The sequence below is a fragment of the Mchenga conophoros genome, linkage group LG15, assembly GCF_057382185.1.
Source record: "Mchenga conophoros isolate Kocher_MC1m ecotype Shallow Benthic linkage group LG15, M_conophoros_male_GT1.1, whole genome shotgun sequence".
Classification (NCBI taxonomy): Eukaryota; Metazoa; Chordata; class Actinopteri; order Cichliformes; family Cichlidae; genus Mchenga; species Mchenga conophoros.
Window position 1 is genome coordinate 17,099,294 of NC_140540.1, and position 24,915 is coordinate 17,124,208.

General features: G+C 40.9%; 1 protein-coding gene across 1 annotated transcript; it reads left to right on the top strand.

The window, feature by feature from the left end:
- The first annotated feature begins 247 nt into the window (after window positions 1–247).
- LOC146558138 (hepatic sodium/bile acid cotransporter-like) lies at window positions 248–15,161 on the top strand. Its single transcript, XM_085247422.1, has 8 exons — window positions 248–273; window positions 2,479–2,703; window positions 8,337–8,423; window positions 9,617–9,729; window positions 10,202–10,406; window positions 13,027–13,205; window positions 13,350–13,549; window positions 15,109–15,161. The coding sequence occupies exons 2-8, from the start codon at window positions 2,515–2,517 to the stop codon at window positions 15,159–15,161; spliced, it is 1,026 nt and encodes a 341-aa protein (XP_085103548.1). The 5' UTR covers window positions 248–273; window positions 2,479–2,514.
- The last annotated feature ends 9,754 nt before the right edge of the window (window positions 15,162–24,915 follow it).

Sequence of the window (24,915 nt, forward strand, 5' to 3'; positions counted from 1 at the left end):
CTAAATAGAGGAGACATTATTTAAAAACTAAAATAAAGTGTCTTGTAGTGCTATAGTATTATAATATTCTATTTTATTTTAGTTTTATTTGGAGGAGGATGGTCTCCTAGTCTCCTGTAGGTGCTGAAGTCAGCTGTGCACTAGATGGCACCTGTGGACAACCAGAGGCCTCCATGTGTCATTTGAATCATATAAAAGGAGTGGCAACACAAAAGGAGTTTATTTTATGACAAAGAGACGAGAGCAGAGCAAAGGAAGAATCTGACCTAAAAGGTAAACCAAGCATTGAATACACCTGTAAACATATCTGTCAACTGTTTATTTCTTGAAAATCATCGTGAGTTTTTTCATTTTTTCTGCTTTCTGCAGAATAGCTATTAGGTTTAGGTGTGCAATTCTCACCTGCAGCAAACTCCAGAAGTCAGTCTTGACTTTTTTATGAAGCATTGGTGGGCTATAGTGTTTTTTCATACAGCACAAAATGAATAGAAAACACACATGTGCAATCTTGTGAAAGCAATTTGTGTGCACACAGCATGTGGACAAAGGAGTGCGCAATTTGAAACAATTAAATGCTGCGTGTTGTTTCTCAGTAGTGCACAGGTTAACCAGATTGAAGTAGCTTCCAGTGAGGAATATGCATTGTTTAGTTAATTACTTAATTAGTTAGTTAAACATGTTGTACCCAAGTGTTAAAAGTCAAGAAAAGATTCAGTGTATTTGCACCGTATGTATGTATGTTAGAAATGGAGAAGAAAGTGAACTTTTAAATCACTTGAATTAAATTCCTGCAGGACATGTTCTGTTTCTAGCTTAAATTAACTCTGCGCCATTCCTAAAATTACTTTTACTGAAATATCAGCTTGTTCCGCATGATCATCTTGACTTCTTTTCTTGAACATTTTCACACAGCCAACCTTACATAATCTATCATGTCTTCACATTGGGAAGCAAAATCTGAGTTTACAGCACCATATATGTCTTGAAAGACGTTCCAAAAGAACTTGGAGGCATTTCAAATTTTGACAGTTTGCAGCACATGTAACTGTGATTTTCAAAGCTGGCAAAGTTCTTGTAGTGCAATTAATTTTAAGTGGTGTCTAAATTCTGGGTAGTCTCAAGGATAGGAGACAAACTATACTGTAAGTAATTTTAAGTATTGCATAATGTCTTGTTAATTTTGTGGAAAATCCCTCCATCTTACAGTTGTTGTTTCAACTTGTAAATGCGTTATCATTTTAGAGATGTGGGCTGTATAATGGAGCAGAGTAACATTGCTGGTTTCTTACAGGAAAGGAGACCCTCCTTTGTGAACAGTGATTGTAAAAAAAACAAACAAATTAAATTAGACTTGGCTCCATCATTATAAGGTCATAAGCCTGCAAATTTTGTTGGTATTAAGTTTTTCTTAAACTTTGGTAAGGGAAAACAGTCCTCAATCTCATGCACATCAGTGTAGTGAGTATTAAATACAGATGTAAAAAAAATGATGTAAAAGGTCAAATTATGCATTTCATAATATGACCAACACCCTGGAAAATACAACATATTTTCAGAGTAAGATAGGAAAATATTGTTTGGTTTTCTGCAAAATTACCATGAAATTAGAGAATACTTCAAATTACTTATGCACGACTTAAGTTTACTTACAGTATTATTATTTCCTTGTTCATGTAAAAACATAAACCCTTTATTCTGGTCTGCCTACGTTTAAGTATTTAAGTGCAATTACATTATAATTTTAAATGTAACACATTGGAATTTCATTTAATTACAGGAATTCCCCCCTTAGTTGTGAGTCGTATTACAAAGTGCTTTCCTTACAACCTCCAGTTATCATCCTTGTTTATTAACACAGGCTTTCTGCTTCAGTCAACACAGGTCCCGAGGAAAAGGTAGAAGACCAATGCTGAGATATGTTTTAAGTATTCCAGAGTGTACTGTTACAGTTGTTGTTTCATTCCCAAAGTGTCAGCTGTTAAACTTTAAACTCCATCAATTTGAGCACAAAGTTCTTAGAAGGCATTCAGGTGTGACACTCTTGCGCACAGAGATTTTAAAGCGGCTTTATTTCTTTTATTATTGGACAAATTAAAGTGAAATCATTCTCTGTATTGAATAGTCTTTACTACAGTGCTGTAACATATGACAGCTTTAACAGAACATTAAACCAAGCATAACAAACAAAAGTACATATACATGAATTTTCTGCATTTATTTCAGCAATTTATTGGCTTCTTTAGTTCTATTACTTAAGTACAGCTCAAACTGCATCTGAAAATTATCTTACCACAGCTCAGAATCTGTATCATAAGGATACCTCAATAAGACAGAGTGTGAACTTCCTGCTAGAGAAGTTTTCTTCACAAAGTTTAAGGACAAAACAGAATGTAAACAAACAAAGATGCTGGTATTCTGTTTAACTCTTACTCTGCTCTCTTTCCTCCTTCATCTCCACTTTTGTTTTTTCACTCACAGCTCAGAACCTCCTGTTTGTTCTGATTTGAAGGCACCATGAACAACACAGCAAACCTGACACCTCATCAAGATTTGTGGCGCAATGTGACGGTTGCAAACACCACCTCATTTTACCGTCCTGCTGTGGACCCAGTGATTGGCAATGTCATTACAGTAATGTTTACAATCATAATCATCATCACCATGGTTTCACTTGGATGCACCATGGAGGTGTCTAAGATCAAGGTGACCAAGATCAGCAGTGAATGCGAATGTATGTGTGGTTTGTCTATATGCAGAAAAGCATTGTGACAAAGCTTGAAAAAATTACACGTAAGCAGGGTTTTCGATGATGTCCTTATGCCTGACAACACATTCCAGTTCCTGCAAGGAATTGCTGAGCATGTTGAAATATAATGGATAAAATACGTAATGAACATCACCATTTTTTCTAAGTAAATATAGTTGATGTGAAATTCTCACCAGATGTTGGTAGCAAACCATTTGATCCATTCATGAGAAATGATGCAGGGAAAAAAGTAGCTAACTGAAATCAGTAAATAGAAAGCAATCCTGCCGCTTAATGCAAATCTATTTCACCTGGTTTAGTCCCAAATGATTGCCTATAAAAAGGTGTCTCATTACCACACAAGAAGCATCAGATGAAGGGTAAAACCAACAAGATTTCTCAAGACCTTCGCAGCCTTATTGTTGCAAATCATAGTGATGCATTAGTTACAGATAAATGTCTAAACTACTGAAGATTGCAGTGTAGCACTGTTGGGGCCATAATTTGGAAGTGGAAAGAACATAATTTCACCATAAACTGCACATGACCAGGTGCTACCAGACAGACGAGTGAGAAGAACCATCAGAGGAGGCACAAGTGTTTCAAAGAAAACAAGTAAAAACACTCAACTGCCATGGTTTGTATGCACACCATACATACCTCAGCACACAAGACTCCATTACTGAAGAGAAAGCATGTTAAAGCATGTTTAAAGCTTGCTAAAAAGCATTTAGACATGCATGTGAAATATTGGGGGAATGTAGTCTGGTCAGGTGAGACCAAAACCATGTTTGAGGTCAAAAGGCACTGCACATTACCCCAAAATCAGCATACCGACAGTGAGGTTTGAAGGTGGGAACATCATGGAGTGAGATTGTTTTTCAGCATATGATACTAGCAATCTTCGTATAATTGAAGATGAATGGGAAAATGTACCGAGACATTCTTGATAACAATCTGCTGCCATCTACCAGGATGATGAACAATGAAGGGTGGACGTTTCAGCAAGACAGTGATCCTAAACACAGATCGAAGGAAACTGAGTTTCTTTCTCTGAAACTAGACTGGCCCAACAAGTCACCTGGTTTGAATCCAACTGAAAATCTGTGGTAAGAGCTGGAGCTCAGAGTTCATAGAACCTTTTATGTGGAAGAATGGCCAAAATCACACCTGACCAATCCACACGACTAGTTTCTCCGTACAGAAGCTGTCATCACCAACAAAGACTTCTGTACGAAATATTAATAATTTTTCCCTGTGTCATTTCTCATTACTATACATAACTTAATTAATGGACATCTATGGTTTGATTTCTTTGCATGTGTGGATTGGATGGGTTGTTAGCATCTGATGAGAATTTCATGTCAGTAGCACCTTTAGAAATATATTTACTTAGAAATGCTTATTTTACCTGTTGTAGATAATTTCTCCAGTGATTTCTAGGTGGGCATGCCTAGAAAACCTACAAAGGGAGGCATACTAATCACAAATCCAGTGTCTCAAAATATTATACCATCACCTAAGAGCAGTCATTAAATTATTTACAACTTCTGGAACAGTTCTTGATTTATACACTCTGCTTGGGTCTTCCATTAATTAGTGCATCGTGGCACTCCTGAGGTGCTATGATGATTTGATAATGGACCTTAGCTCACCTGTAATTTTGCTTTGTTTTTTTTTTCTCTTCCTCTTGACGATACCCCATAGATTCTATGTAGGATTCACCCAAGAGAGTTGGATGACCAGCCAAGCAAAGTAGCCTAATAAAATGGTCATCATAAAAATTATCAGTTTTATTTCTGTGTGCAGGTAATAAGTCCTGTTAGAAAAAGAACTCTACATCTCCATAAAGATTGTCAACAGATGGAAGCTCAAAGTCCTCTAAAGTCTCCTGGTAGTCAGCTGAATTTGGATTTTCAATTCAATTTTATTTTATAGTGCCAAATCACAACAACTGTTGCCTCAGGGCACTTTATATTGTAAAGTAAAGACCATAAAGTTATACCGTTTACAATTGATAAAGTCGATTTGATTCTGTTTTTGTTCAGACAAACCCTGTATCAAGTATACCCTTATACTCGATACAGGGGTCCACTCTACCCTACCCAGGGCAGGGTTACTGGGGTCGTACCCTGGAGGCAATCCTCTCACAGCTCCGAAGTTATTCCTTTAATTGGTAAGGTGCTGAATACCATCCACACCTGTTTGCCTTTGTTGCTGTCTAGGTGTTCTTCGGTCTTTCTCTTGTAGTCTAACTTGGCCTCACGGATACCTCTCTCTTCAGGTTGACACATTCTGTGCTAAGCATAAAAGTGAAGCTGTAAATTTACTAGTTAATCTTTGTTTAACCCTCACTTATGGTCACAAGCTATGGGTAATGACTCAAAAAGAATGAGGTCAAGGATACAAATGGGTGATTGAGTTTTCCTTTAGTGACAGGGTAAGGCGCTCAGCCAATCAAAAGGGACTTGGAGTAGCAGCGCTGGTCCCACACATCGAAAGGAGCTAGTTGTGATGTTTTGGGTATCTGACAAGGATGCCTCATGGATGCTTTCTAGGTGAGGTATTTAGGGCATGTTCGTTTTGGGATGAGGGTCTGTGGCAGACCCAGGACTCAGTGGAGAGATTATATCTCTCAGCTGCCTTTGTAATGGCTCAGTGTCCCCCAAATGAGCAGGAAGAGGTGGCCAGGGTGAGGCTAGACTATGCTTCTTTGCTCCGACTGCTGCCCCATGACCTGAACCTGGATAAGCAGCAGAAAAGAAGTGGATGGCTCTCAGGTGACTGTTTCCTCGCGGCTGCGTGCAGCGGGGCTAGGGGAGGGTCTGTGCTGACGGACGTGGGTTACTGACCTGGCAACCTGGCTGCCCCTGGGTGGGTCCGGGATGGGCGTGAGGTTCTGGGGGCGCTCCGTCTCTGGGCTGGGGCCCGGGCCGGGCCTCGGGGGCTTGGGTCCTGGTTGGTGTGTTGCCGGGGTTGTGGGCGGGTGGGTGCATGGGGGCCCGGCCCTGGAGCAGGGTGCCGCCGGTGCGTCGAGCCACCTGGGGGGCTCTTCAACTGGTGGGGGGGATGGTCACATCTTGCAGGAGCTTTCTTCTCTTCAGGAACTCTCTGCAGGAGGGGGAGATACAGGAGAGGTGGAGGAAGATCTCAGCCTGGGCGTTTACCGTCTTATGTAGTCTGGAAGATGTGTGGATGGTGGGGTGGGTGCAGTTTTCTCTGTGGTGGGGTTGGGTGGACTGTCCAGGGCTCTGTGGAGCCGGGGGGCGCTACTGCACTGGGCCCCGGTCTGATGGGCCTGGGCCCCCCTTCCCTGGCGGGTCGCGGAGGGTGGGAGTGCCTACTGGGGTCAGCGGGGGAGCTGGCCCCAGGGAGGGGTTACCTGCCCCTCCCTTCCTTCCCTCCCCATCTCCAGCTGCCTCCCTCTTCCCGCTCCTCCACAACCACCCACACATGCAGGGCCTTGGAGTGGGGGTATGTCACCAGGGTGCAGAGGAGGCTACCCCCCCCCCCCCCCCCCCCCCGTCCCCTTCTGGCTGCCTCTGCCTCAATTTTATCCCACAACTTAGACATTCACATTATTCACACTCTCATTACACATACATATAGGATCTTGGGGGTGGGCACAATCACGGAGTCCAAATCACCATCAGGGTGTATACCTCACCCCTGACGTCGTTGCCCACCTCTCAATTTTAAATACACTTAGTCATTGAGGGCTAGCAGGAGGGACTATGCGCTTACCTGCTGCTCCTTGGCAGGTAGCTCCATGCCCTCCTGGGTTTTAATTGCACCTTAGAACACATATGCATCAACACTACAATGAGCGGGTGGAGGGAGGTTTGGAGTCTTCTCCCACCCCCATTCTCTGCGGCCTGCTGGAGCGGGAGGGCTAGTAGGAGGAGTTGGCCGTCCGACTGCGGTCTGGGGTGTGGGGCCTCCCTGCTGCTGCGGAGTCGGGGTGGTCTGCCTCTCCCCACCGCAGGGAAAAGGGTAACACCACCTGGGTCTGGGTGCAATTCCCCCCTCCAGGGGCAAGGGTACCTAGACCCGGTTTGTAGAGTACGCTTGGGGAGTGTGATCGTGTGTACAGCGTCTCTTTATGTCTGTCTCCACGTTGGTTGAGTGTGGAGTGAGTGCATATGAGAGCATGAGGGTGGGAATGGATGTTTGTGTCTGTGTGTGCCTGTATGTCTGTGTCTATATGTCAGGTTGGGTATCAGACGCCACCTCTCTGGGGACACCTCAGGCCCTCCAAGGTTTGGAGGCCTATCTCCACCCACCACCACTTCCCCTGCCGGTGGCGGACTCCCTCAGGTGTCGGTGTGTTGGTGGTTCTTTGTGTCTGGGGGTGGGCGTCCGGGTACACACCGGCTCACTCCTTGGCGGCCGCTTGTCGGGGCCTGGGGCTCGCTCGGGCCCCTTTGGAGGTGGGGTGCCCCCGGCCTCTCGGCCTGGGGCTCGGTCACTCAGGCACAGCTGGGGGCCGGCGGAGCTCACGGGCGCGTCACTGCAACTCCCCCTGACCTCTGCTCCGCGGCTGCTGGGCGAGCCCTCATCTGGGACTCTCCTCAGCTCTTACTGGAACAGTGGCGCGGCTGCCCCTTTGTTGGTCTTCCATGGTCTCTTGTGTTCTGGGGGCCTCTGGATGTCTGGAGTTTTGATCTCCTCCATACCCGCTTCACACCCTGGAGGACGGGGCTGTGGCCCCCCCACACTCCCTAGCAGATCATTACATGGAGAAACCTTTGGAATGCAAGCATGCTGATCCACACAGGTATGCACACATGGGTATTCACAGACGCAGACTAAAGCTTTCTTGGCTGCTGCCTCAAAGCACACTGTGCGCTGTCTATCTTGCGTGCTGCACAATATCGTTTATTATTTAGTAAATATTGATATCTATGACTAGCTAGTTTATTGTGATGGTGCTTTGTTTTCTCTATTATTATGTTACTCTTTGTTGTTTGCTGTCTCCTCTGTTTGTTTTTTTTGTTTGTTTGTTTTTTTTTCTCCATACAGGTGACCCAGGAGTTCTTTTTTTTTTTTCTCTCTCTTCCCCCCCCTTCTCACCGTCTCTTCTCCCCTTTGGTTTTCTTTCTTTCTCTCCCCCTCTTTCTCTCATTCATTCCCCCTGTCCTATTTATTAAAAAAAAAAAAAAAAAAAAAAAAAAATGACAAAGGAAAAAAAAAAAAAAAAAAAAAAAAAAAAAGAAAAGAAGTGGATGGTTGGATGGAACAAAGAATTCATGGTTTGAGTAATTTACTCAAACTGGAATAAAATATAGAAATATTTTGAGATACTGGATTTCTGAACATTATCTATTGTAATAAATACAGAATATATGAAAGTTTACCCTTTTCAATTAAAATGCACTTTTTTATAGTAATCTTAGTTTTTAAAAAATATATATATTTCATTTGGCCTTTTTCTGCTTTATTGGATAGACTCAGTGAAGAAGGGACAGGAAAGTGGGGGCAGAGAGAGAAGGGGAAGACATGCCGCCGTGTTCATGTTAATATAAACACAGTGGCATGATACATGTTTGGTAAATTTATGATCAATTTTGCTAACTTCTTCTGTTTACAGAATTACATCATGAAACCTAAGGGGTTGGCTATTGCAGCTATGGCCCAGTATGGGATCATGCCTCTTACAGCCTTTTGCTTAGTTAAGGTTGGTATTTATGTAAAGTTAAATAAGATTACTAACATGCAGTATAAATAATACACATTTGTCTTTACAAAGTTACAAATTTACAAATACAGACAGTGATTTATGATTTGTGTTCCCCACAAAAATCTTTTTACAGGGATTCATAATAAAAAATGTGAAAATTACACTGAGTTAACCAAAAAGAAGAACCAAAAACAGATTTTTTTTATGTGAGGAAAATGAGTGGAACAGACTCAGGTGCAGACCAGATGAATTTAGAATAAAAGTCACAAGTTTATTAACAATCACACCAAGTGAAACTATTTACAGTGCATGGGACTGAGACTTTGAGGGATCCAGGGATGGAAGGGAAACGGGTTCAAAAAACACAGACTCTCCAGTTTCACAATCCTCTTCAGCACTCACGCTCACTTTCACTCCACACCTCACTGCCAGACTCAGGGGAACAGATCAGGAAATAGGGATGGGTCCAGGGATTTATATACAAGTAAACGTAGTTAGAACAGACTAGAAATTCACATGGGAAACAGAGGTTAACGGAGCTGTACTGCCAAGTGTTACTCAACTCAGCTCAGGCAAACTGGCAATCAGGCAGATTCATGGCAGGTGGGCACGTGAGAGGAGACGGTATGGTTTCCAGGAGGTCCAGAGGGAGGAAAATCCAAGCGAGCCACGACAGTCAGGAAGGCAGGGCAAGGAGCGTGGTGAGTGTGAACCCCATGGTTTGTAAACTGACTGATGTAGTAGAACCGAACAGGACAAGCGCTGAAGAGTCACACGGCAGGAGATTAATCTGATAGAACTGAGAACAGTAAGGCAATGTTAAACCTGGGACAGACGAGCATGAACTTGATCACAAGGAGTCAGAGTTACCACAACAGTAGCTGGACAAACTGGTGGAGAGTGGTAGGCAGTGCTGGTTTAAGAACCCTACTTACTGATTGCCGTTGAAACGAGGAGCAGGTGAGGTGCTGGAAACTCCACCCCAGAGGACGGAAATCTGGAACTCCTCTAACAAAGAGGAACACCTCCCAGACACTCCCAAGGCACATGACAAAAGTTGCCCAGTATAATTGAATTTGTGTTGATGTACCAGTATATAATTGACACCAGACATTGTATTTTAGACTATTAGACATTGTTACTGTTATTTACAGCATCCTGCAAGAGGTTATTGGAATTTTGTGTTACAGGGGTTCCAGTTGAGTGATATAACAGGTGTAGTTGTTCTGGTATGTGGCTGCTGTCCTGGAGGAATTTTCTCCAACTCCATGGCTCTGGCTATACAGGGGGACATGAACCTCAGGTACACATGGGAAATTATGTAGTTGTAATACATTTATAATGAGCAAAAAGATGCTAAAAATGTCATTTGAAGTGATTAATGCTCAGGCAGAAAACTTTACAACAGTTATACCACTCGATTGTGTTTGCGAACTTTCTCACACTGTGTCTGCCTGTGCAGTTTTCAAATATAACACCAAGACAAGCACAATTCAGACAGTTCAGTTAGATTTTGGCATATCTCTATCTGATGTCCAGCATGTCAGTGGAATATTCCAGGAAGCAGGAATATCTCTAGTAAATTGTTTGAACATCAGGTTGACAGGGACATTTAGCGTTGTGCAGTTATGAGAAGGGTTAATGGGGTCAGTAAAATACGAGGAATATGGAAATCATGAAGTCTGTGAGAATCAGATGTCATTTTTAATTCAGAAAGGCTAGTTTCCATAGCTCAGAGTAAAGCAACGTATTTGTCTCATCCTTGTCTTCTCCAGCATCGTGATGACTTCCTGCTCTACAGTGTTGGCTCTGGGTATGATGCCTCTCCTGCTCTACATCTACTGCCAGGGTTTCCCCAGCGTGCAGAACGCTGTCCCTTATGGTGAAATTATGTTATCGTTGGTCTTGATCCTTGTCCCGTGTAGCATCGGCATCATCATCAAGACCTACAGGCCACAGTACTCGAAGAAGTTCACGAAGGTTTGTGCATACTGACAGGAGAATGAAGGTCAGACAGATCACTAAAACTGATTAACAGTGTTGATTATTCAGTTGGTACAGGAATGGCAAATAAAGACTTCAATGACTCATATTTTAAATATTTGTTTAACAAAAAAAACCCAAACAAAACGGAAAACCTGTAGATTACATCATCCTACAAATTCTAGAATTTGCTGATTTTTTTTTTCTTAACTTGACACACAGAGAAACTGAATAACTTTGTCTTCAGACAAGTCTAAACATCTTTCTCTAAACTCAAATAATTCCTAATGATACCTAACGGCAGTCAGAGAGCTGTTGCCTAGCCTGTAGAGTTCTGTGCGTCACTTTGATATGCTTCCGCAGACCATCACTGACCCACCATACTAAAAAATATTACAGGCAGCATACTGTTTGCCATGGCTTCTCCAGACCCTCCACACTGTCAGGGACAGGGTCCACTAGAGGACGTCTGGCCCTCAGGCCACCCTTATGAAAGAGACATTCACAGAATTTTTTAGGGCTCTGACAGTGCTCATCCTGTTCCTTTTTGCACAAAGGAGTTACCTGTCCTGTTGGTGGGTTAAGAACCTTCTAAGGCCCTGTCCAGCTCTCCTTGACAGGGCCTATTAACTGGCTGCATACCACAGGCCTCCAAACACTTGACCCAGCTGTCTTATCAAGTTATAGGCCACTGTCGAACCTTCCTTTTCTTTCAAAACTTCTTCAAAGAGTAGTTGTAAAACAGCTATTTTCTTATCTGTAGAAAAAAAATGTTTATTAGAAGAGTTCAGTCAGGTTTCAGAGCTCATTACAGTACTGAAAAGCCATTAATGAAGGTAACAAATGACCTTCTTATGGCCTCTGACAGTGGACTCACTTTTGTGCTTGTCCTGCTGGACCGCAGTGCAGGGTTCTGTCCTACGACCAGTTGTGTTTACATTATACAGACAATAACATTAAAGACATAGCATTCATTTTCACTGGACAGATAACACCCAACTTTATCTAGACCTGGATGACCTGTCATTTTCTGCTTCTAAATTCAGATAAAACTGAGTTTATTGTTCTGGGCACTAAAAATCTTAGAAATCAAGTCAAGTCAAATTTGCTTTATTGTCATTCCAACCATGTGCAGTGGTACAGTAAAGAGTGAAATGAGACAACGTTTCTCCAAGACCATGGTGTTACATATGACATATAACAGACAATCAACACAGGACTACATAGAACCTGACAGTACCTGACAGTGACTGTACCTGACAGAACAGTACGATACAGACACAACAGTGCAAAAGAAATGTGAAAAAGACTGAGTATTGTGCAAAAAGTAACGTGGTGTATGAAGGTGTGCGTGTGTGTGAGAGAGAGATTCTGCCTATAAGTGCTCGGTAGTGATGTGTATGAAGGTGTGCATGTGTGTGTGTGTCAGTCCAGTCACTAACTGTTTAGGAGTCTGACAGCTTGGGGGAAGTTACTGTTTCGCAGTCTGGCAGTGAGGGCTTGAATGCTCCAGTACCTCTTGCCAGAAGGCAGCAAGATGAAGAGTGTAGTGAGGGGTGTGTGACGTCCTCCAAAATGCTGGTGGCTTTACAGGTGCAGTGAGTGCGATAAGTGTCCATGATGGGCTTCAACGATCTTCTCAGCTGTTATGGTGTCTAACAACATCAGCTTAATATCACCTCTATCACCTTAGTAGAGCACTTCACTCTCAGACTGCAGGTTTATTTGTGGTTCCTAAGGTATTTAAAAGTAAAATGGGAGACAGAGCCTGCAGTTTTCAGGCCTCTCTTCTGTGGAACGAGCATCCAGTTTGGATTCAGGAGATAGACACTATCCCTACTTTTAAGATTAGACTTAAAACTTTCCTTTTTGCTAAAGCATATAGTTAGGGCTGGATCAGGTGACCCTGAATCCTCCCTTAGTTATGCTTCAATAGGTCTAAGCTGCTGAGGCTTCCCCTGATGCAATGAGTTTCTTCTTCACTCACCTTTTAAACTCATTATGTGTTTATACACCAGTCTGCATTTAATAATTACTCTCTGGCTCTCTTCCACAGTGTGTCTTTGTCCTGTTTTCCTCCTCTCACACACAGCTGGACACGGCAGATGGCCGTCCCTCTCTGAGCCTGGTTTTGCCAGAGGTTTCTTCCTTTTAAAAGGGCATTTTTACTTCATCTATCACCAAAGTGATTGGTCATAGGGGGTCATATCATTGTTGGGGTTTTCTCTGTATTATTGTAGGGTTTTACCTTACAATATAAAGTGTCTTGAAGCAACTGTTGTTGTGATTTGGAGCTATAAATAAGCTGAGTTAAGTTGAGTTGAATTAAATTTAAATCAATCAGAAATGATGAGGAGGGTAAAATCTCAACGGCCTCCACCTGTGAAACTATTCTGGTTTTGAACATTGTCTTGTTTTTGCATCTCTGGCACACCTGTTGTTGATTTCATCAACATCCAAGCCACTAAAACTGATTAACAACCCCCTCTCTACTTAACTGACCAGATCAATATCCCAGAAGTGTAATTTAATTGATCCTATACTCAAATTCTTTTGAGCAACACAAAAGAAGAAGAGAAGTCAAACACTGATTTATGTCCTGTCTTGTTGTTCTTAGGTAGGCATGATTATAATGCTGATTATACTTGTGGGGACCTTGAGCTTAATTGCTATTGGAAGCGGACATATCATCCTGACTATGATGTCTCCTTCGCTCTTGGCCATCGCTGGTCTCATGCCTTTGATGGGCTACTGCTTTGGATACGTGTTCTCTTCAATCTTCAGACTCATCCACAGGTAGGTTATTTGTTTAATTCAATCATCAGTGGATATGTATATATATATATATATATATATATATATATATATATATATATATACATATATATATATATATACATATATACACACACACACATATATCCTTCCATATGCCTTCAGGGAGCGGAGAACCGTTTCCATGGAAACAGGCTGTCAGAATGTCCCGCTGTGCACCACCATATTGAAGGTAGCTTTCCCTGACGAAGTGGTGGGTCCTCTGTATCTATTCCCAACAGTCTACTTGGTGTCTCAGTTGTTGGAGGCGGCGATGATCATCATGCTGTTTAGGTGCTACCAAAGGTTCAAGAGAAAAGAGAAAGGTAAGAGTGACAGCAGGATTCAGATGTTACATTTTAACACAGGCCTTTTATCACGCAAGATAAACAAAAAACAAAAAACAAGTATCTACAGATGTATGGCTGGTCGTTATTTCACAAAAATTCAACTGTGACTTGATCAAGTGTGGGTGTGGATGTTGTGGACATCTGAAGTGGGCAATGCTAGAACAAAGTTTGGGTTAATTCACTGAACTACATCCAGGTTGCAGCATCTCAGATTGGAGTGTTTGCATTACTCCAGTTGCTAAATTTAAAATATTTTAAATTAAACATTTTTTAAATTTTGTGTTTGAAGAAACAGTACTTTTTACACTACACAAAGTATAGAGCAAAACAATAAATAATACAGATATATTCTCCCCAAAGTACTTTATTGTACCTTTATGGGCTTGTAAAAGGGGCGATGCCTTCTAAGGTACTCCTGTTGTACCCTTTCATGTTGTAGGTTATGGAGAACCACTATTGACAATATTATACTCTCATGTACTGGTACCCAAACTGACCTTTTAAAAAGGTGCTACATTAGATATAGTGTAATTTATTCTATATAATTTCATTATTAATAATGTATTTGCTTTGATTGTTAGTCATTTGAGTGGTCTCATTGATCACCGAAAGCATTATGTGCCTCATATCTGCCTCTACAAGAACAAAAGCCCTACTATGTGGCAACAGTGCTAACCACTGCACCACTCTGACCTGAGACGAACACACAATAAATGCACACTTGAGCCTCAGTTACAGGTATGAGACAGTTAAATGCAAATTTATGGCATTCTGCATTTAAGCATTAGTAATTATTATTAACATCTGGCACTCTCAATAGTTTAAATTCAGTTCAATTTGATTTCAATCCAATTTGATTTATATAGAGCCAAATCATAACAGTAGATGCCTCAAGGCACTTAGTATATTATATATAATATAAATGTATTAAGGTATTACATTCTAGGTTTTTATAATAATACAGAGAAACCCCCAACAATCAAACCACCCTCCTATGAGCAACACTTGGCCACAGTGGGAAGGAAAAACTCTAGTTTAATAGGAGGAAACCTTCAGCAGGCTTAGGGAGCGGCAGCTATCTGCCACGATTGGTTGGGTTGGAAACTAGGAAAACCTAGTTTACCTAGTTATTCTAGACACAGGAACTTGAACACATAGTACATTACTAAACACACAGTCTGTGGTTGAAGCAGCAGAAAAAAAGAGGCAGAGAAAATGAGCAATTCCACCATCAGGTGTGGATGAGCGAAAACAATACACGAAATTATGACCTGAGTCGTAACAAAAGGCAAGCACCAATGAGCCCACAAAAAGGTTTCTGGCTAAGAGTCTCTGCTGCCTGTTCTTGCTTTCCATTCTACACACAAAAAAAATGTCAAAACAGCACCAAAACAAAGCAAAGAATAACTTTGTGATTGTGTTTTGTTTAGACAGATGAATAACCAGACCTTAGGATTTCACATTTAACCACAGGTTGAGCAACTTTTGTGCCAAATCTTGGTTTGTGTTAATACATCTGCTTGTCTGACCCACAGAAACTTACCAGGCTGCTGCCACTGGAGAGGATCTGAAAGAGTCTGATGTGTGATGTCAATTACCACTCATATATGTCTCTATTGTAAAGCGCTTTGGGTGCCTTGAAAAGTGCTATATAAATCCAATCCATTATTATTATTATTATTATTATTATTATTATTATTATTATTAGCGTGAACGGTTTCACCAAAGGGGCTCCAGATGAAGTAACCAAAAATAGCTTACTTACAGCTTAATGAACAAATAGAAAAATGTGCAACTGTATTTCTTGATTATAAAACAGTATCATTATCTGAACCCTGTAAATGTATTAGTAACTTCAGTTATAAAGCACTAATGAAGCCAAAATCCAGTTTTAAATACATTTTTGAAAAATCTGATGAGTCTATCTTTTTCCTACATCATACAATTACAAGTTTCCACTGAAAATAAATTCATTATGTACATTTATGTTTTTTCAAGCTCTTGTCCACTAAGTACCAATAAGTACCACTGAGGAAATGCCAGGAAACACGTCCACCGTCTCATGGATTACTACATTACAGGCTGCAGTATGTGAGATGAGCAGAGCTCTGAGTTTGTGATATGCACTGCGTGAGCTCCACAGAGCACTGTCCAGTTTTCATTCCTGTTCACCTTGACCACCTTAGACTTTCAGTAGATCTCAAGGTCGTGGTGCCCACAAAACGGTTAGATGTAAACATGATGGTGCTCGACTTCAGAAGGAAGAGCACAGCTACATAGACCATCACTGTCCTGGGATAAGATGATGCCCAGGTACTCCACTAGGTACTCACAGGTACAGGAAGGCAGATCCATCTCCTGCAATTGATTGGGGTGGAGGGGAGGAGGACAAAACAAAAGATCCAGCTGGTCATGGAAAATTACCGCTCCTCTCAGAGCCTGGTTCTGCTAGAGGCTTCTTCCTGTTAAATGAGAGTTTTTTCTTCCTACTTTCACCGAGTAGAGTAGGGTAGATATATGGACAAATTTTGTATTTGATGTCAAGGAAAACTAACATTTTAAATGACAATGGGAAACAGTGGCAACAAAAAAGTTCTGGCTAAGAGTCTCTGCTGCCTGTATTCGTATTCCATTTTCCACAAAAAAGGCAAAACAAATACAAAAACCTCCATCAAAGAGTAACTGTGCAATTGTGTTTTGTTTTTTGCTCAAGACCACTTTTAAAAAAAATCCCAAGAAAGTCTCCATGGAAGCACAAATATAAAGAAACAAGGGGAGGCTCAAGACTTTTGCACTGCACTCTCAGTGCAAAGGGCTGTCTGTGTATGTGCTGCTGGTTTTAAGGTTTATGAGAAACCATGCTTTGAATGCTCTAGTGCAGGGGTGCCCAATCCCGGTCCTCGAGAGCTACCGTCCTGCAGCTTTTAGATGCATCCCTACTCCAACACAGCTGAATCAAATGAATGGCTTGTTATCAGGCCTTTGCCAAACACGATGGCATGCTGAAGAGGTAATCAAACCATTTGATTCAGCTGTGTTGGAGTAGGGATGCATCTAAAAGCTGCAGGACGGTAGCTCTCGAGGACCGGGATTGGGCACCCCTGCTCTAGTGAGATGCCACAGCAATCAAAAACAGCACATTTGTCACAGCTGAAACCGTGCAAAGTGGGCCGTCTCAGAACGGAAAACACACGGAGACAAGGGGTGACGTAAAACACAAGAACTTTATTACAACAAGACTATGAATCATGAACTCTGAACGGAATTATCAACAATAATGAGAAACAAGGTCAGAGAAGGTCAGAGGACTATAACTTGGGTATTTTTCAAGATCTAAGGTCACAATGAGAAACTAAGGCTAGAATGGGTCGGAAACATCACCAGACATCAGTGCACTCAAAGTTCAAGGTTTGGTGGAGGGCATGGGCACCAGGAAATGCAACCAGGAGTCTCAGTACACTGCAAGAAAAAAAGAGGAGATTAAGGGACCATGACCCAGAGCCCCAGAGATGGAGAAAGCAGAGTGTAGATTAATTAATCTTACAGTTTTGCAGGTGGTGGACTGGTAAGGTGGGGGAAGGATGAGTTGTCCAGGTGAGCTGATTACAGAGCAGGTGATCCGTAGGGCTCTGTGATGGTGACAGGAGGGCAGGCAGGTAAGCTGAATGAGACAGGATAGAGAAACTGAACAGTCACATTTAGACCAGCAGCTGGGTGAGAGTAAGTGTTGTCTAAGACGAAACCTGAAAGCCGACTGGAGGTCTGTAGAGACAAACAAAGTCAACAGCTTTCTGCAGAAATCAGCTCTTTAACCAAAACTGTAGCGACTAACACTGACTGTGGCACGCTGAGCACTTGGCGGAGAGTAATGGTGATCGCTGATCCTAAATGCTGACAGCATAATTGCTCCCAGGTGTGGAGAAGCGTCAGAACGGCTTGAGTTGGCGCTATATAAATAAAATTGAACGGAACTGAACGGAACTGAACTGAACTGAACGCAACACAGCGACTCTGCCCAGAAGTGGAGACAGCAAAAAAGAAGAAAACTCCAGCACTCACCCGGACCATGACAACATTATGACCACATGTCTGTAAGAATTTAGAGGAACAGATGTAACATTTAGTTCAGGTGTATGGTGCGTCTAGTACTTCTGGTTGTCCTAACATCTATCTAATCTGTGCAGTTATAACTCAGATCAAGATTTTTTCTTTTCTTCATTTAAGCAATATTAGTCCTTTAAAAGCAGCAGTGGTTCATTATACTTGAATTATTTTTTCTCTCTCAATAGCGCAGTGTTTTGAATGAATATTAGGCAATGTGAAAAAGTGTAATTCATCTGCATGTTGACATTTTCCTTGGAAATTCAGCAAATAGCTAAAGGATTTTTAAAGAAGGGCACAGGTTTTCACAATGCTGGGTTTTAATTTCAGTATTAGTTCATTATAGTTAAAAATAATAACTTTTAAAAAATCTATGTAAATCACTGTTTCTGTCATGGCAGTGGCAGCAGATGTGTGGAGTTATAAGAGAAGGTCCCAAATGCAGGCACAGGCTTTGATGCGAGTGAGCTTTTATTTACAGTAGGTGACATTCAAACAAAAACAGGAAATGAGTGGCGTGGAGCTATAAGAAACTTAACTGGGAGAACTAAAACCTAACATGAGCCTGAACTGAAAACAAGAAACCTGAATACCTGGAAGAGGAGACAGAGAGCAGGGGCATGACAGACAGACGAACCGACAACAAGCACAAAGAATAATAATAATGGATTGCATTTATATAGCGCTTTTCAAGGCACCCAAAGCGCTTTACAATTCCACTATTCATTCACTCTCACATTCACACACTGGTGGAGGCAAACCACAGTTGTAGCCACAGCTGCCCTGGGCAGACTGACAGAAGCGAGGCTGCCATATCGCGCCATCGGCCCCTCTGGCCAACATCAGTAGGCGGTAGGGTAAAGTGTCTTGCCCAAGGACACAACGACCAGGACAGAGCCTGAACTGAAAACAAGAAACCTGAATACCTGGAAGAGGAGACAGAGAGCAGGGGCATGACAGACAGACTAACCGACAACAAGCACAAAGAATAATAATAATAACAATAATAACAGATTGCATTTATATAGCGCTTTTCAAGGCACCCAAAGCACTTTACAATTCCACTATTCATTCACTCACTGGTGGAGGCAAGCTACAGTTATAGCCACAGCTGCCCTGGGGAAGACTGACAGAGGCGAGGCTGCCATATCGCGCCATCGGCCCCTCTGGCCAACATCAGTAGGCTGTAGGGTAACGTGTCTTGCCCAAGGACACAACGACCAGGACAGAGATCGAACCGGCGGCCTTCCGGTTACAGATGCGCTTCCCAACCCCCTGAGCCACTGTCGCACACACGGTAGCTGTGTCCAAATTGATTGATTGATTGATTGATTGAATCTTTATTTTGAACATGTTGAAAAAGTATAAAAAAAAAATAGAATTAAAAGAGACAAATGAACAACGCAAACAAAAGGAAAACGAGCAACCACAACTCCAAATAACGTCCATGTTCAAAAAGGAGCAGGAAGAAGCATAAGCTTATTTAATCCCACCCCTTTTCCACTATCTAGTATCAATAGACTACAGAAATACCTCCTTGCAATTACATTATATGTTATGTGTAATTTTTTTTTTATTTATTTATTTATTTTTTTTAAATATATACACATATATGTTTCTATCTATCCATACATACGTATATACACACATACGCACATATACACATTTTCAATAACCCCATTAACACCTCAAGGATACACAGCCTACAATTATATATATATATCCATACCAACAAACCCGTGCATGCGCACACACATGAAAATATTAGACAAGAACACCCTATCAAATCTCTACCTTTTCCCTGTACCCTGTAAAAACCATATCCTTAAACCGCTTTTTAAACTGCGCCATGCTTGGACATTGCTTCATATCTTTACTTAGTCTGTTCCACAGCTTCACTCCACACACAGAGATGCAAAAACTTTTTAATGTTGTACGGATACGAGGATGTTTTAAATTTAATTCCCCCCTCAAATTGTATCCCCGTTCCCTTTTAGAAAACATTTTTAGAATATTGTCAGGAAGCAGGTTATTTATTGCTTTATATATAATTTGTGCTGTGAGAAAATGAACCAGATCTGTGAATTTTAGAATTTTTGATTTTAAGAATAGTGGATTTGTATGATCTCTGTAACCAGTTTTATGGATTATCCTTATGGCCCTTTTTTGTAATATAAAGATTGATGATAGCAAACATTTGTAAGTATTGCCCCAAACCTCTGCACAGTAATTCAAATACGGTGCAATCAGGGAACAATAGAGAATGTGGAGTGATTTGTGGTCCAGAATGTGTTTTACTTTACTCAAGATTGAGACACTTCTTGAAATTTTGTTATGTATATGATTTATATGAGACTTCCAGTTTAATTTATCATCTATAATCACACCAAGAAACTTATGTTCAAGTACTCTTTCAATTTCCACACCATCTACATGAATCTGCACTTGTGCATTTCTAAGGGAATTAATTAATATGTCATGATTGATTGTGTCGAATGCTTTCTTGAGATCCAGAAATACTCCAGCTGCATACTGTTTCTGATCTATAGCATTCGTAATCTCCTCAATTGATTCGATTAATGCCAGAGATGTTGATCTTTTTGATCTGAATCCATATTGACTGTCAGAGAGTAATTTATATTTATCTAAGAATTTGTCTAATCGTTTATTAAACAGGTTTTCTAGGATTTTGGAGAATTGTGGTAGTAAAGAAACAGGCCTGTAATTTGTGAAGTGGCGTCTATCCCCGGTTTTATACAGCGGCACAACTTTAGCTATTTTCATTTTGTTTGGCACTTTTCCCGTCTGAAATGATAAGTTGCAAATATATGTTAGAGGTCCTACAATTCCTTCAATGACCTTCTTGACGATTTTCATGTCAATATCATTACAATCAGTAGATGTTTTATATTTACACATGTGTACAATGTCAATTATTTCTTTTTCCTCCACTGATGTGAGGAACATTGAGTTAGGGTTCCTATCAATCAGGTTTTCACTACAGTCTACTGATGGCAGTGACTCAGGAATTTGTTCTGCCAGTTTTGGTCCAATATTTACAAAATAATGATTAAAGCTGTTGACCTTATCAGCAGTGTTTTCCATAATATTGCCATTATCGATAAAGTATTGTGGATAACTTTGTTGTCCAGAATTATTTTTAATGATACCGTTTAAAACATCCCATATTCCTTTCATATTATGTTTATTGTTGTTCAATATTTTACTATAATACTCCTTTCTACATACACGTATAATATTGGTCAACTTATTTTTGTATTTTTTATATTTATTTTCAGCATCTTTTGTTCTTTGTTTTAGGTATTCCCTATAGAGTGTATTTTTCTTTTTACATGCATTTTGTAAACCCTTAGTGAGCCATGGTCTATCTGAATATTTGTGCTTTCTGTTGTATTTTATTGTTGGACAGTTTTTATCGTACAACTCCATGAATATTCTTAAAAATATGCCATATGCAATATCAATATCAGCTTCTTTGTACACCTTGTCCCAGTCCTGATTTAATAGATCGTTCTTAAATGCAGTCATCGTTTCTTCTGTCCTTACACGTCTGTATCTCAGTTGTTCTTCATGCTGATTTTTCTTATAATTAGTGTCATAAACTGCAAAAACTGGTAGGTGATCACTGATGTCATTAATTAATAATCCGCTCACAATGTTGTTTTCCATATTGTTAGTGAAAATATTGTCAAGTAAGGTGGCACAATGTGGTGTAATTCTGCTAGGCCTGGTTATTTTAGGATGTAAACTCAAACTGTACATAGTGTTTAGGAATTCGTCGCTCATTTTATGCTTTTTTGGATTCAACAGGTCAATATTAAAATCACCACAGATAAACATAACTTTTTGATTTGTTTTAGAGAATATTTCCTCTATGAAGTCATTAAATACTTGAATACTAGAGCCAGGTGTTCTATATATACAGCTAATTATTACATTTTTTTCTTTTTCCTTATAAATTTCAATTGTTATACATTCTAGTAAATTATCAATTACAGTTGTCATACTTTCTACCACCTTGTAGTTTAGGTTTTTATCCACATACACAGCTACTCCCCCTCCACTCTTGTTCCTTCTATTTACAAAATTCACTTCATATCCCTCCAGTCCAAAGTCCATTCCTTTCTCCGCATTGATCCATGTTTCAGAAATGGCAATAATTCCAAATGGATTTGTCAACTCATTTAGATATTCCTTTATATTGTTGAAGTTGGCATACAGACTTCTGCTATTAAAATGGATTATTGATAATTTATTTTCCGTGTTGATGGTGTGCTTAAACTGTTCATCAGTGAAGTAGCAGCAGTTACAGCTGATGTTGTAGAAGAAATTATTTTCCGGGTCTATATCCTTTTCTAAGTCTAGAACATTATGGTCTGTGTATCGAAATGTTCTCAGTTCCAGATTATCATAAAGAGAATTCCAATGAGTTATGTTGATATTGTTGCCGGATGCAGATGAAGTTCTTTTGGACTGTGCCATGTGTTGTGTTGTGTGTCACGTCACATGTGTATTCATACCTCCAGAGTAAGTTGACCTCAGTATTTGTCCAGCACTTCCATATTTCTGATGACCAACACTTTGGCTTGTTCCATTGAGTTTAATGAATACTTTGCAGTTGGTGGTCCATGTATTTTGAATTTTTCCCTGTTTCTTCAAGTAACGTGCTTTCCTGGCAATGTCCGCATTTCTTTTTATCAGATGTTCGTTCATGAAGACATCGGATCCTTTCAGTTTCTTTCCTTGTTTTAACAGTGCTGTTTTCTGTTTTCTGTTTGCAAATCTCACAATGATGGCTGGTTTGTCACTTTCATTTTTTCGGGGTAGAGGGTGGCAAGCCTCAATGTTGTTATAATCCACTTCCACACCTTTGGACCGTAGAAAGGTAACCACTTGATGCTCCGTGGAGTTGACATCTTCCTCTCCTGGCCCTCCTACATTGTCAGTGGCGACCGCCCGGGCGTATGACCGGGGTTTGATGCGAAGCCCCGTGATGATAACATCGTTCATCCGGGTGTACTGCTCCAAATCCGCCACTCTGTTCTCCAGGTACGCCAGCCGCCAATCCTTCTCGGCGTTCTGGATGCGGAGAGCCTTAACTTCCTCGACCAGGTCCAGGATGGCTTTCTGCTGCAGTTTGACAGTAGAAATCTCCTCTGTCATAAACTCCAGCGACTTCTTAATATCGTCTCCTTCCTCGGCTGACAGAACTTTTTTCGGGCCCATGCTGAGAGACGCTCTTGTAGCTTTGCCGTGACGACCGGCTAGCTAGTTGATGCTAGCGTCCTTCCTCTCACTCACCGCTGAATGCCAACTTTGATTTGCTCTGGGTCGCTCTGAGCTGCCTGCTTCATTTCATGGGACACATGAGGACCCGGCCTTCGCGGTCTACGTGGGCCAGGTCCTCAGGAGGTAGACCGGAAGTAAACAGCTGGGGAAATTGGACGGTCTAGCCTTCTGATTAGCGTCCCCACTGTCTCGGTGGAGTTTAATAAACTCGGCCGTCTGCTCCTTGCTATCTAAAATATAACAGAACATTGGAGTAAATTCTCAACCATCTCACACTTCCATTTAATTTTCTGTTTGACGTTTATTCAGCTGTGTGAAGCCCAAGGAGGAACTTGCCCGGGGGATTAATAAAGTTTTATTTAATCTAATCTAATCTAATCTAATCTAATCTAATCTAATCTAATCTAATCTAATCTAATCTAATAACTTTAATCTCAGCCAAACTGATTTACTCACGAACAAATAAAACACTGAAAAAAGCCCAACAATAACATTTTTAGGTTGTCTAGGTGATTTATATATTACGTTTAACCTGAGTAGCGAAAGTCCGCGGTGATCTGAAAATGATGTGCCGGGAGTTGTGCCGTTCTCTGCGGCTCTAGTGACCCTCGAGCTCTCGGCTAGCTATCGAGCTGGTGGGTAACAGACGTCTCCGAAAACGTCGAAGCACTTTTGCAAATATGCGACACCTTGATAAACCGAGCAGATGTTTGAAGTTTACACACCCACATTCTCGCCTGAAAATATGTTAAAAGTTAATTTTGTGACCCAGAAAGATTAATAAGAGTAATTTTAAAACTTAGTAGCGGCCGCCATTGCCGGAAACTGGAGTTTGGCTGGGCCGCGCTATGAATTCTGGGATATGGTAGGCCCACGAAGAACACACCCGACCCATCCTTCAAATTCGGGGAAAAGGAGGACGCATTTGTCGGCTGTATTCAGAGGAGTCTACGAATTTGGACAGCCTTCGGCGCGTCGCTGTGATGTAATCGGCCTACAAATGCAGCCTCAGGAGGATGCAGCCCATGAATTTTCGACACAGCTATGTACACAGGGAGGGAAAAGAGGAAGTTGCACACAGAAGGGAGACACGGCTTAACCTAATGAACATGACGAGACAGGGAGGACGTAAAAATGAATACACTGACATAAGATGTATTAAATGTTTTAATAACTGGTGAAACTGGATTTCTCATTTTCACGAGCTATGGTCATAACCTGTGGTCATGAATATAGAACACATGAAAGTTTACTTTAAAAAAAAAGACCTCCAATTTTCTAAATTTTGGAGGTGCACTAGAGTGTATATATATTTTAATAATTGTGTACTTTCCCCAGTTTCCAGCATTACATGATGAAACCTAAAGGACTGGCTATTGCAGTTGTGGCTCAGTATGTCATCATGCCTCTTACAGCCTTTTTCATAGCTAAGGTTGGTATTTATGCAAAATTTTAAAAAGATTATACAGTAACCAGTTAAATAATGCACTTTTTATTTATGTATTATATTTATTTATGGATTTATGGATATTTTGTTATGATTTGTGCCTCCTACAAAATTTGGACAGAGATGAGCTCAGTTACTTGGTTAATGTAATTTTTTTCCACGCCCATTTATTATACCTCCCATGAACTCTCATTTATGTCACTGTACTTTATTTCAATACATTAAGTTTCCATAGCTGACACCAGACTGGAATTTGTATTACTATTAGACATTCTTACTGGTATTTGTAGCACCCTGTAAGAGGTTAGTGTGATTTTGTGTCACAGGTGTTCCAGTTCAGTGATATAACAGCTGTGGTTAATCTGGTCTGGGTCTACAGGTGGACATGAACCTCAGGTGCATACACAAAGTTATGCAGTTAATTGGTCAATGTTTAAAATAACACACTGATATGTTTTTCTAACATAACTGATTGACTTGATAT

What these genes read in the sequence shown, in the direction of transcription:
- LOC146558138 (XM_085247422.1), top strand. Translation starts at nt 2,515, where the DNA reads ATGAACAACACAGCAAACCTGACACCTCATCAAGATTTGTGGCGCAAT. An exon ending in CAGCCTTTTGCTTAGTTAAG is followed by an intron (nt 8,424 to 9,616) that starts GTTGGTATTTAT and finishes TTTGTGTTACAG; the next exon opens with GGGTTCCAGTTGAGTGATAT. An exon ending in ATCTTCAGACTCATCCACAG is followed by an intron (nt 13,206 to 13,349) that starts GTAGGTTATTTG and finishes ATATGCCTTCAG; the next exon opens with GGAGCGGAGAACCGTTTCCA.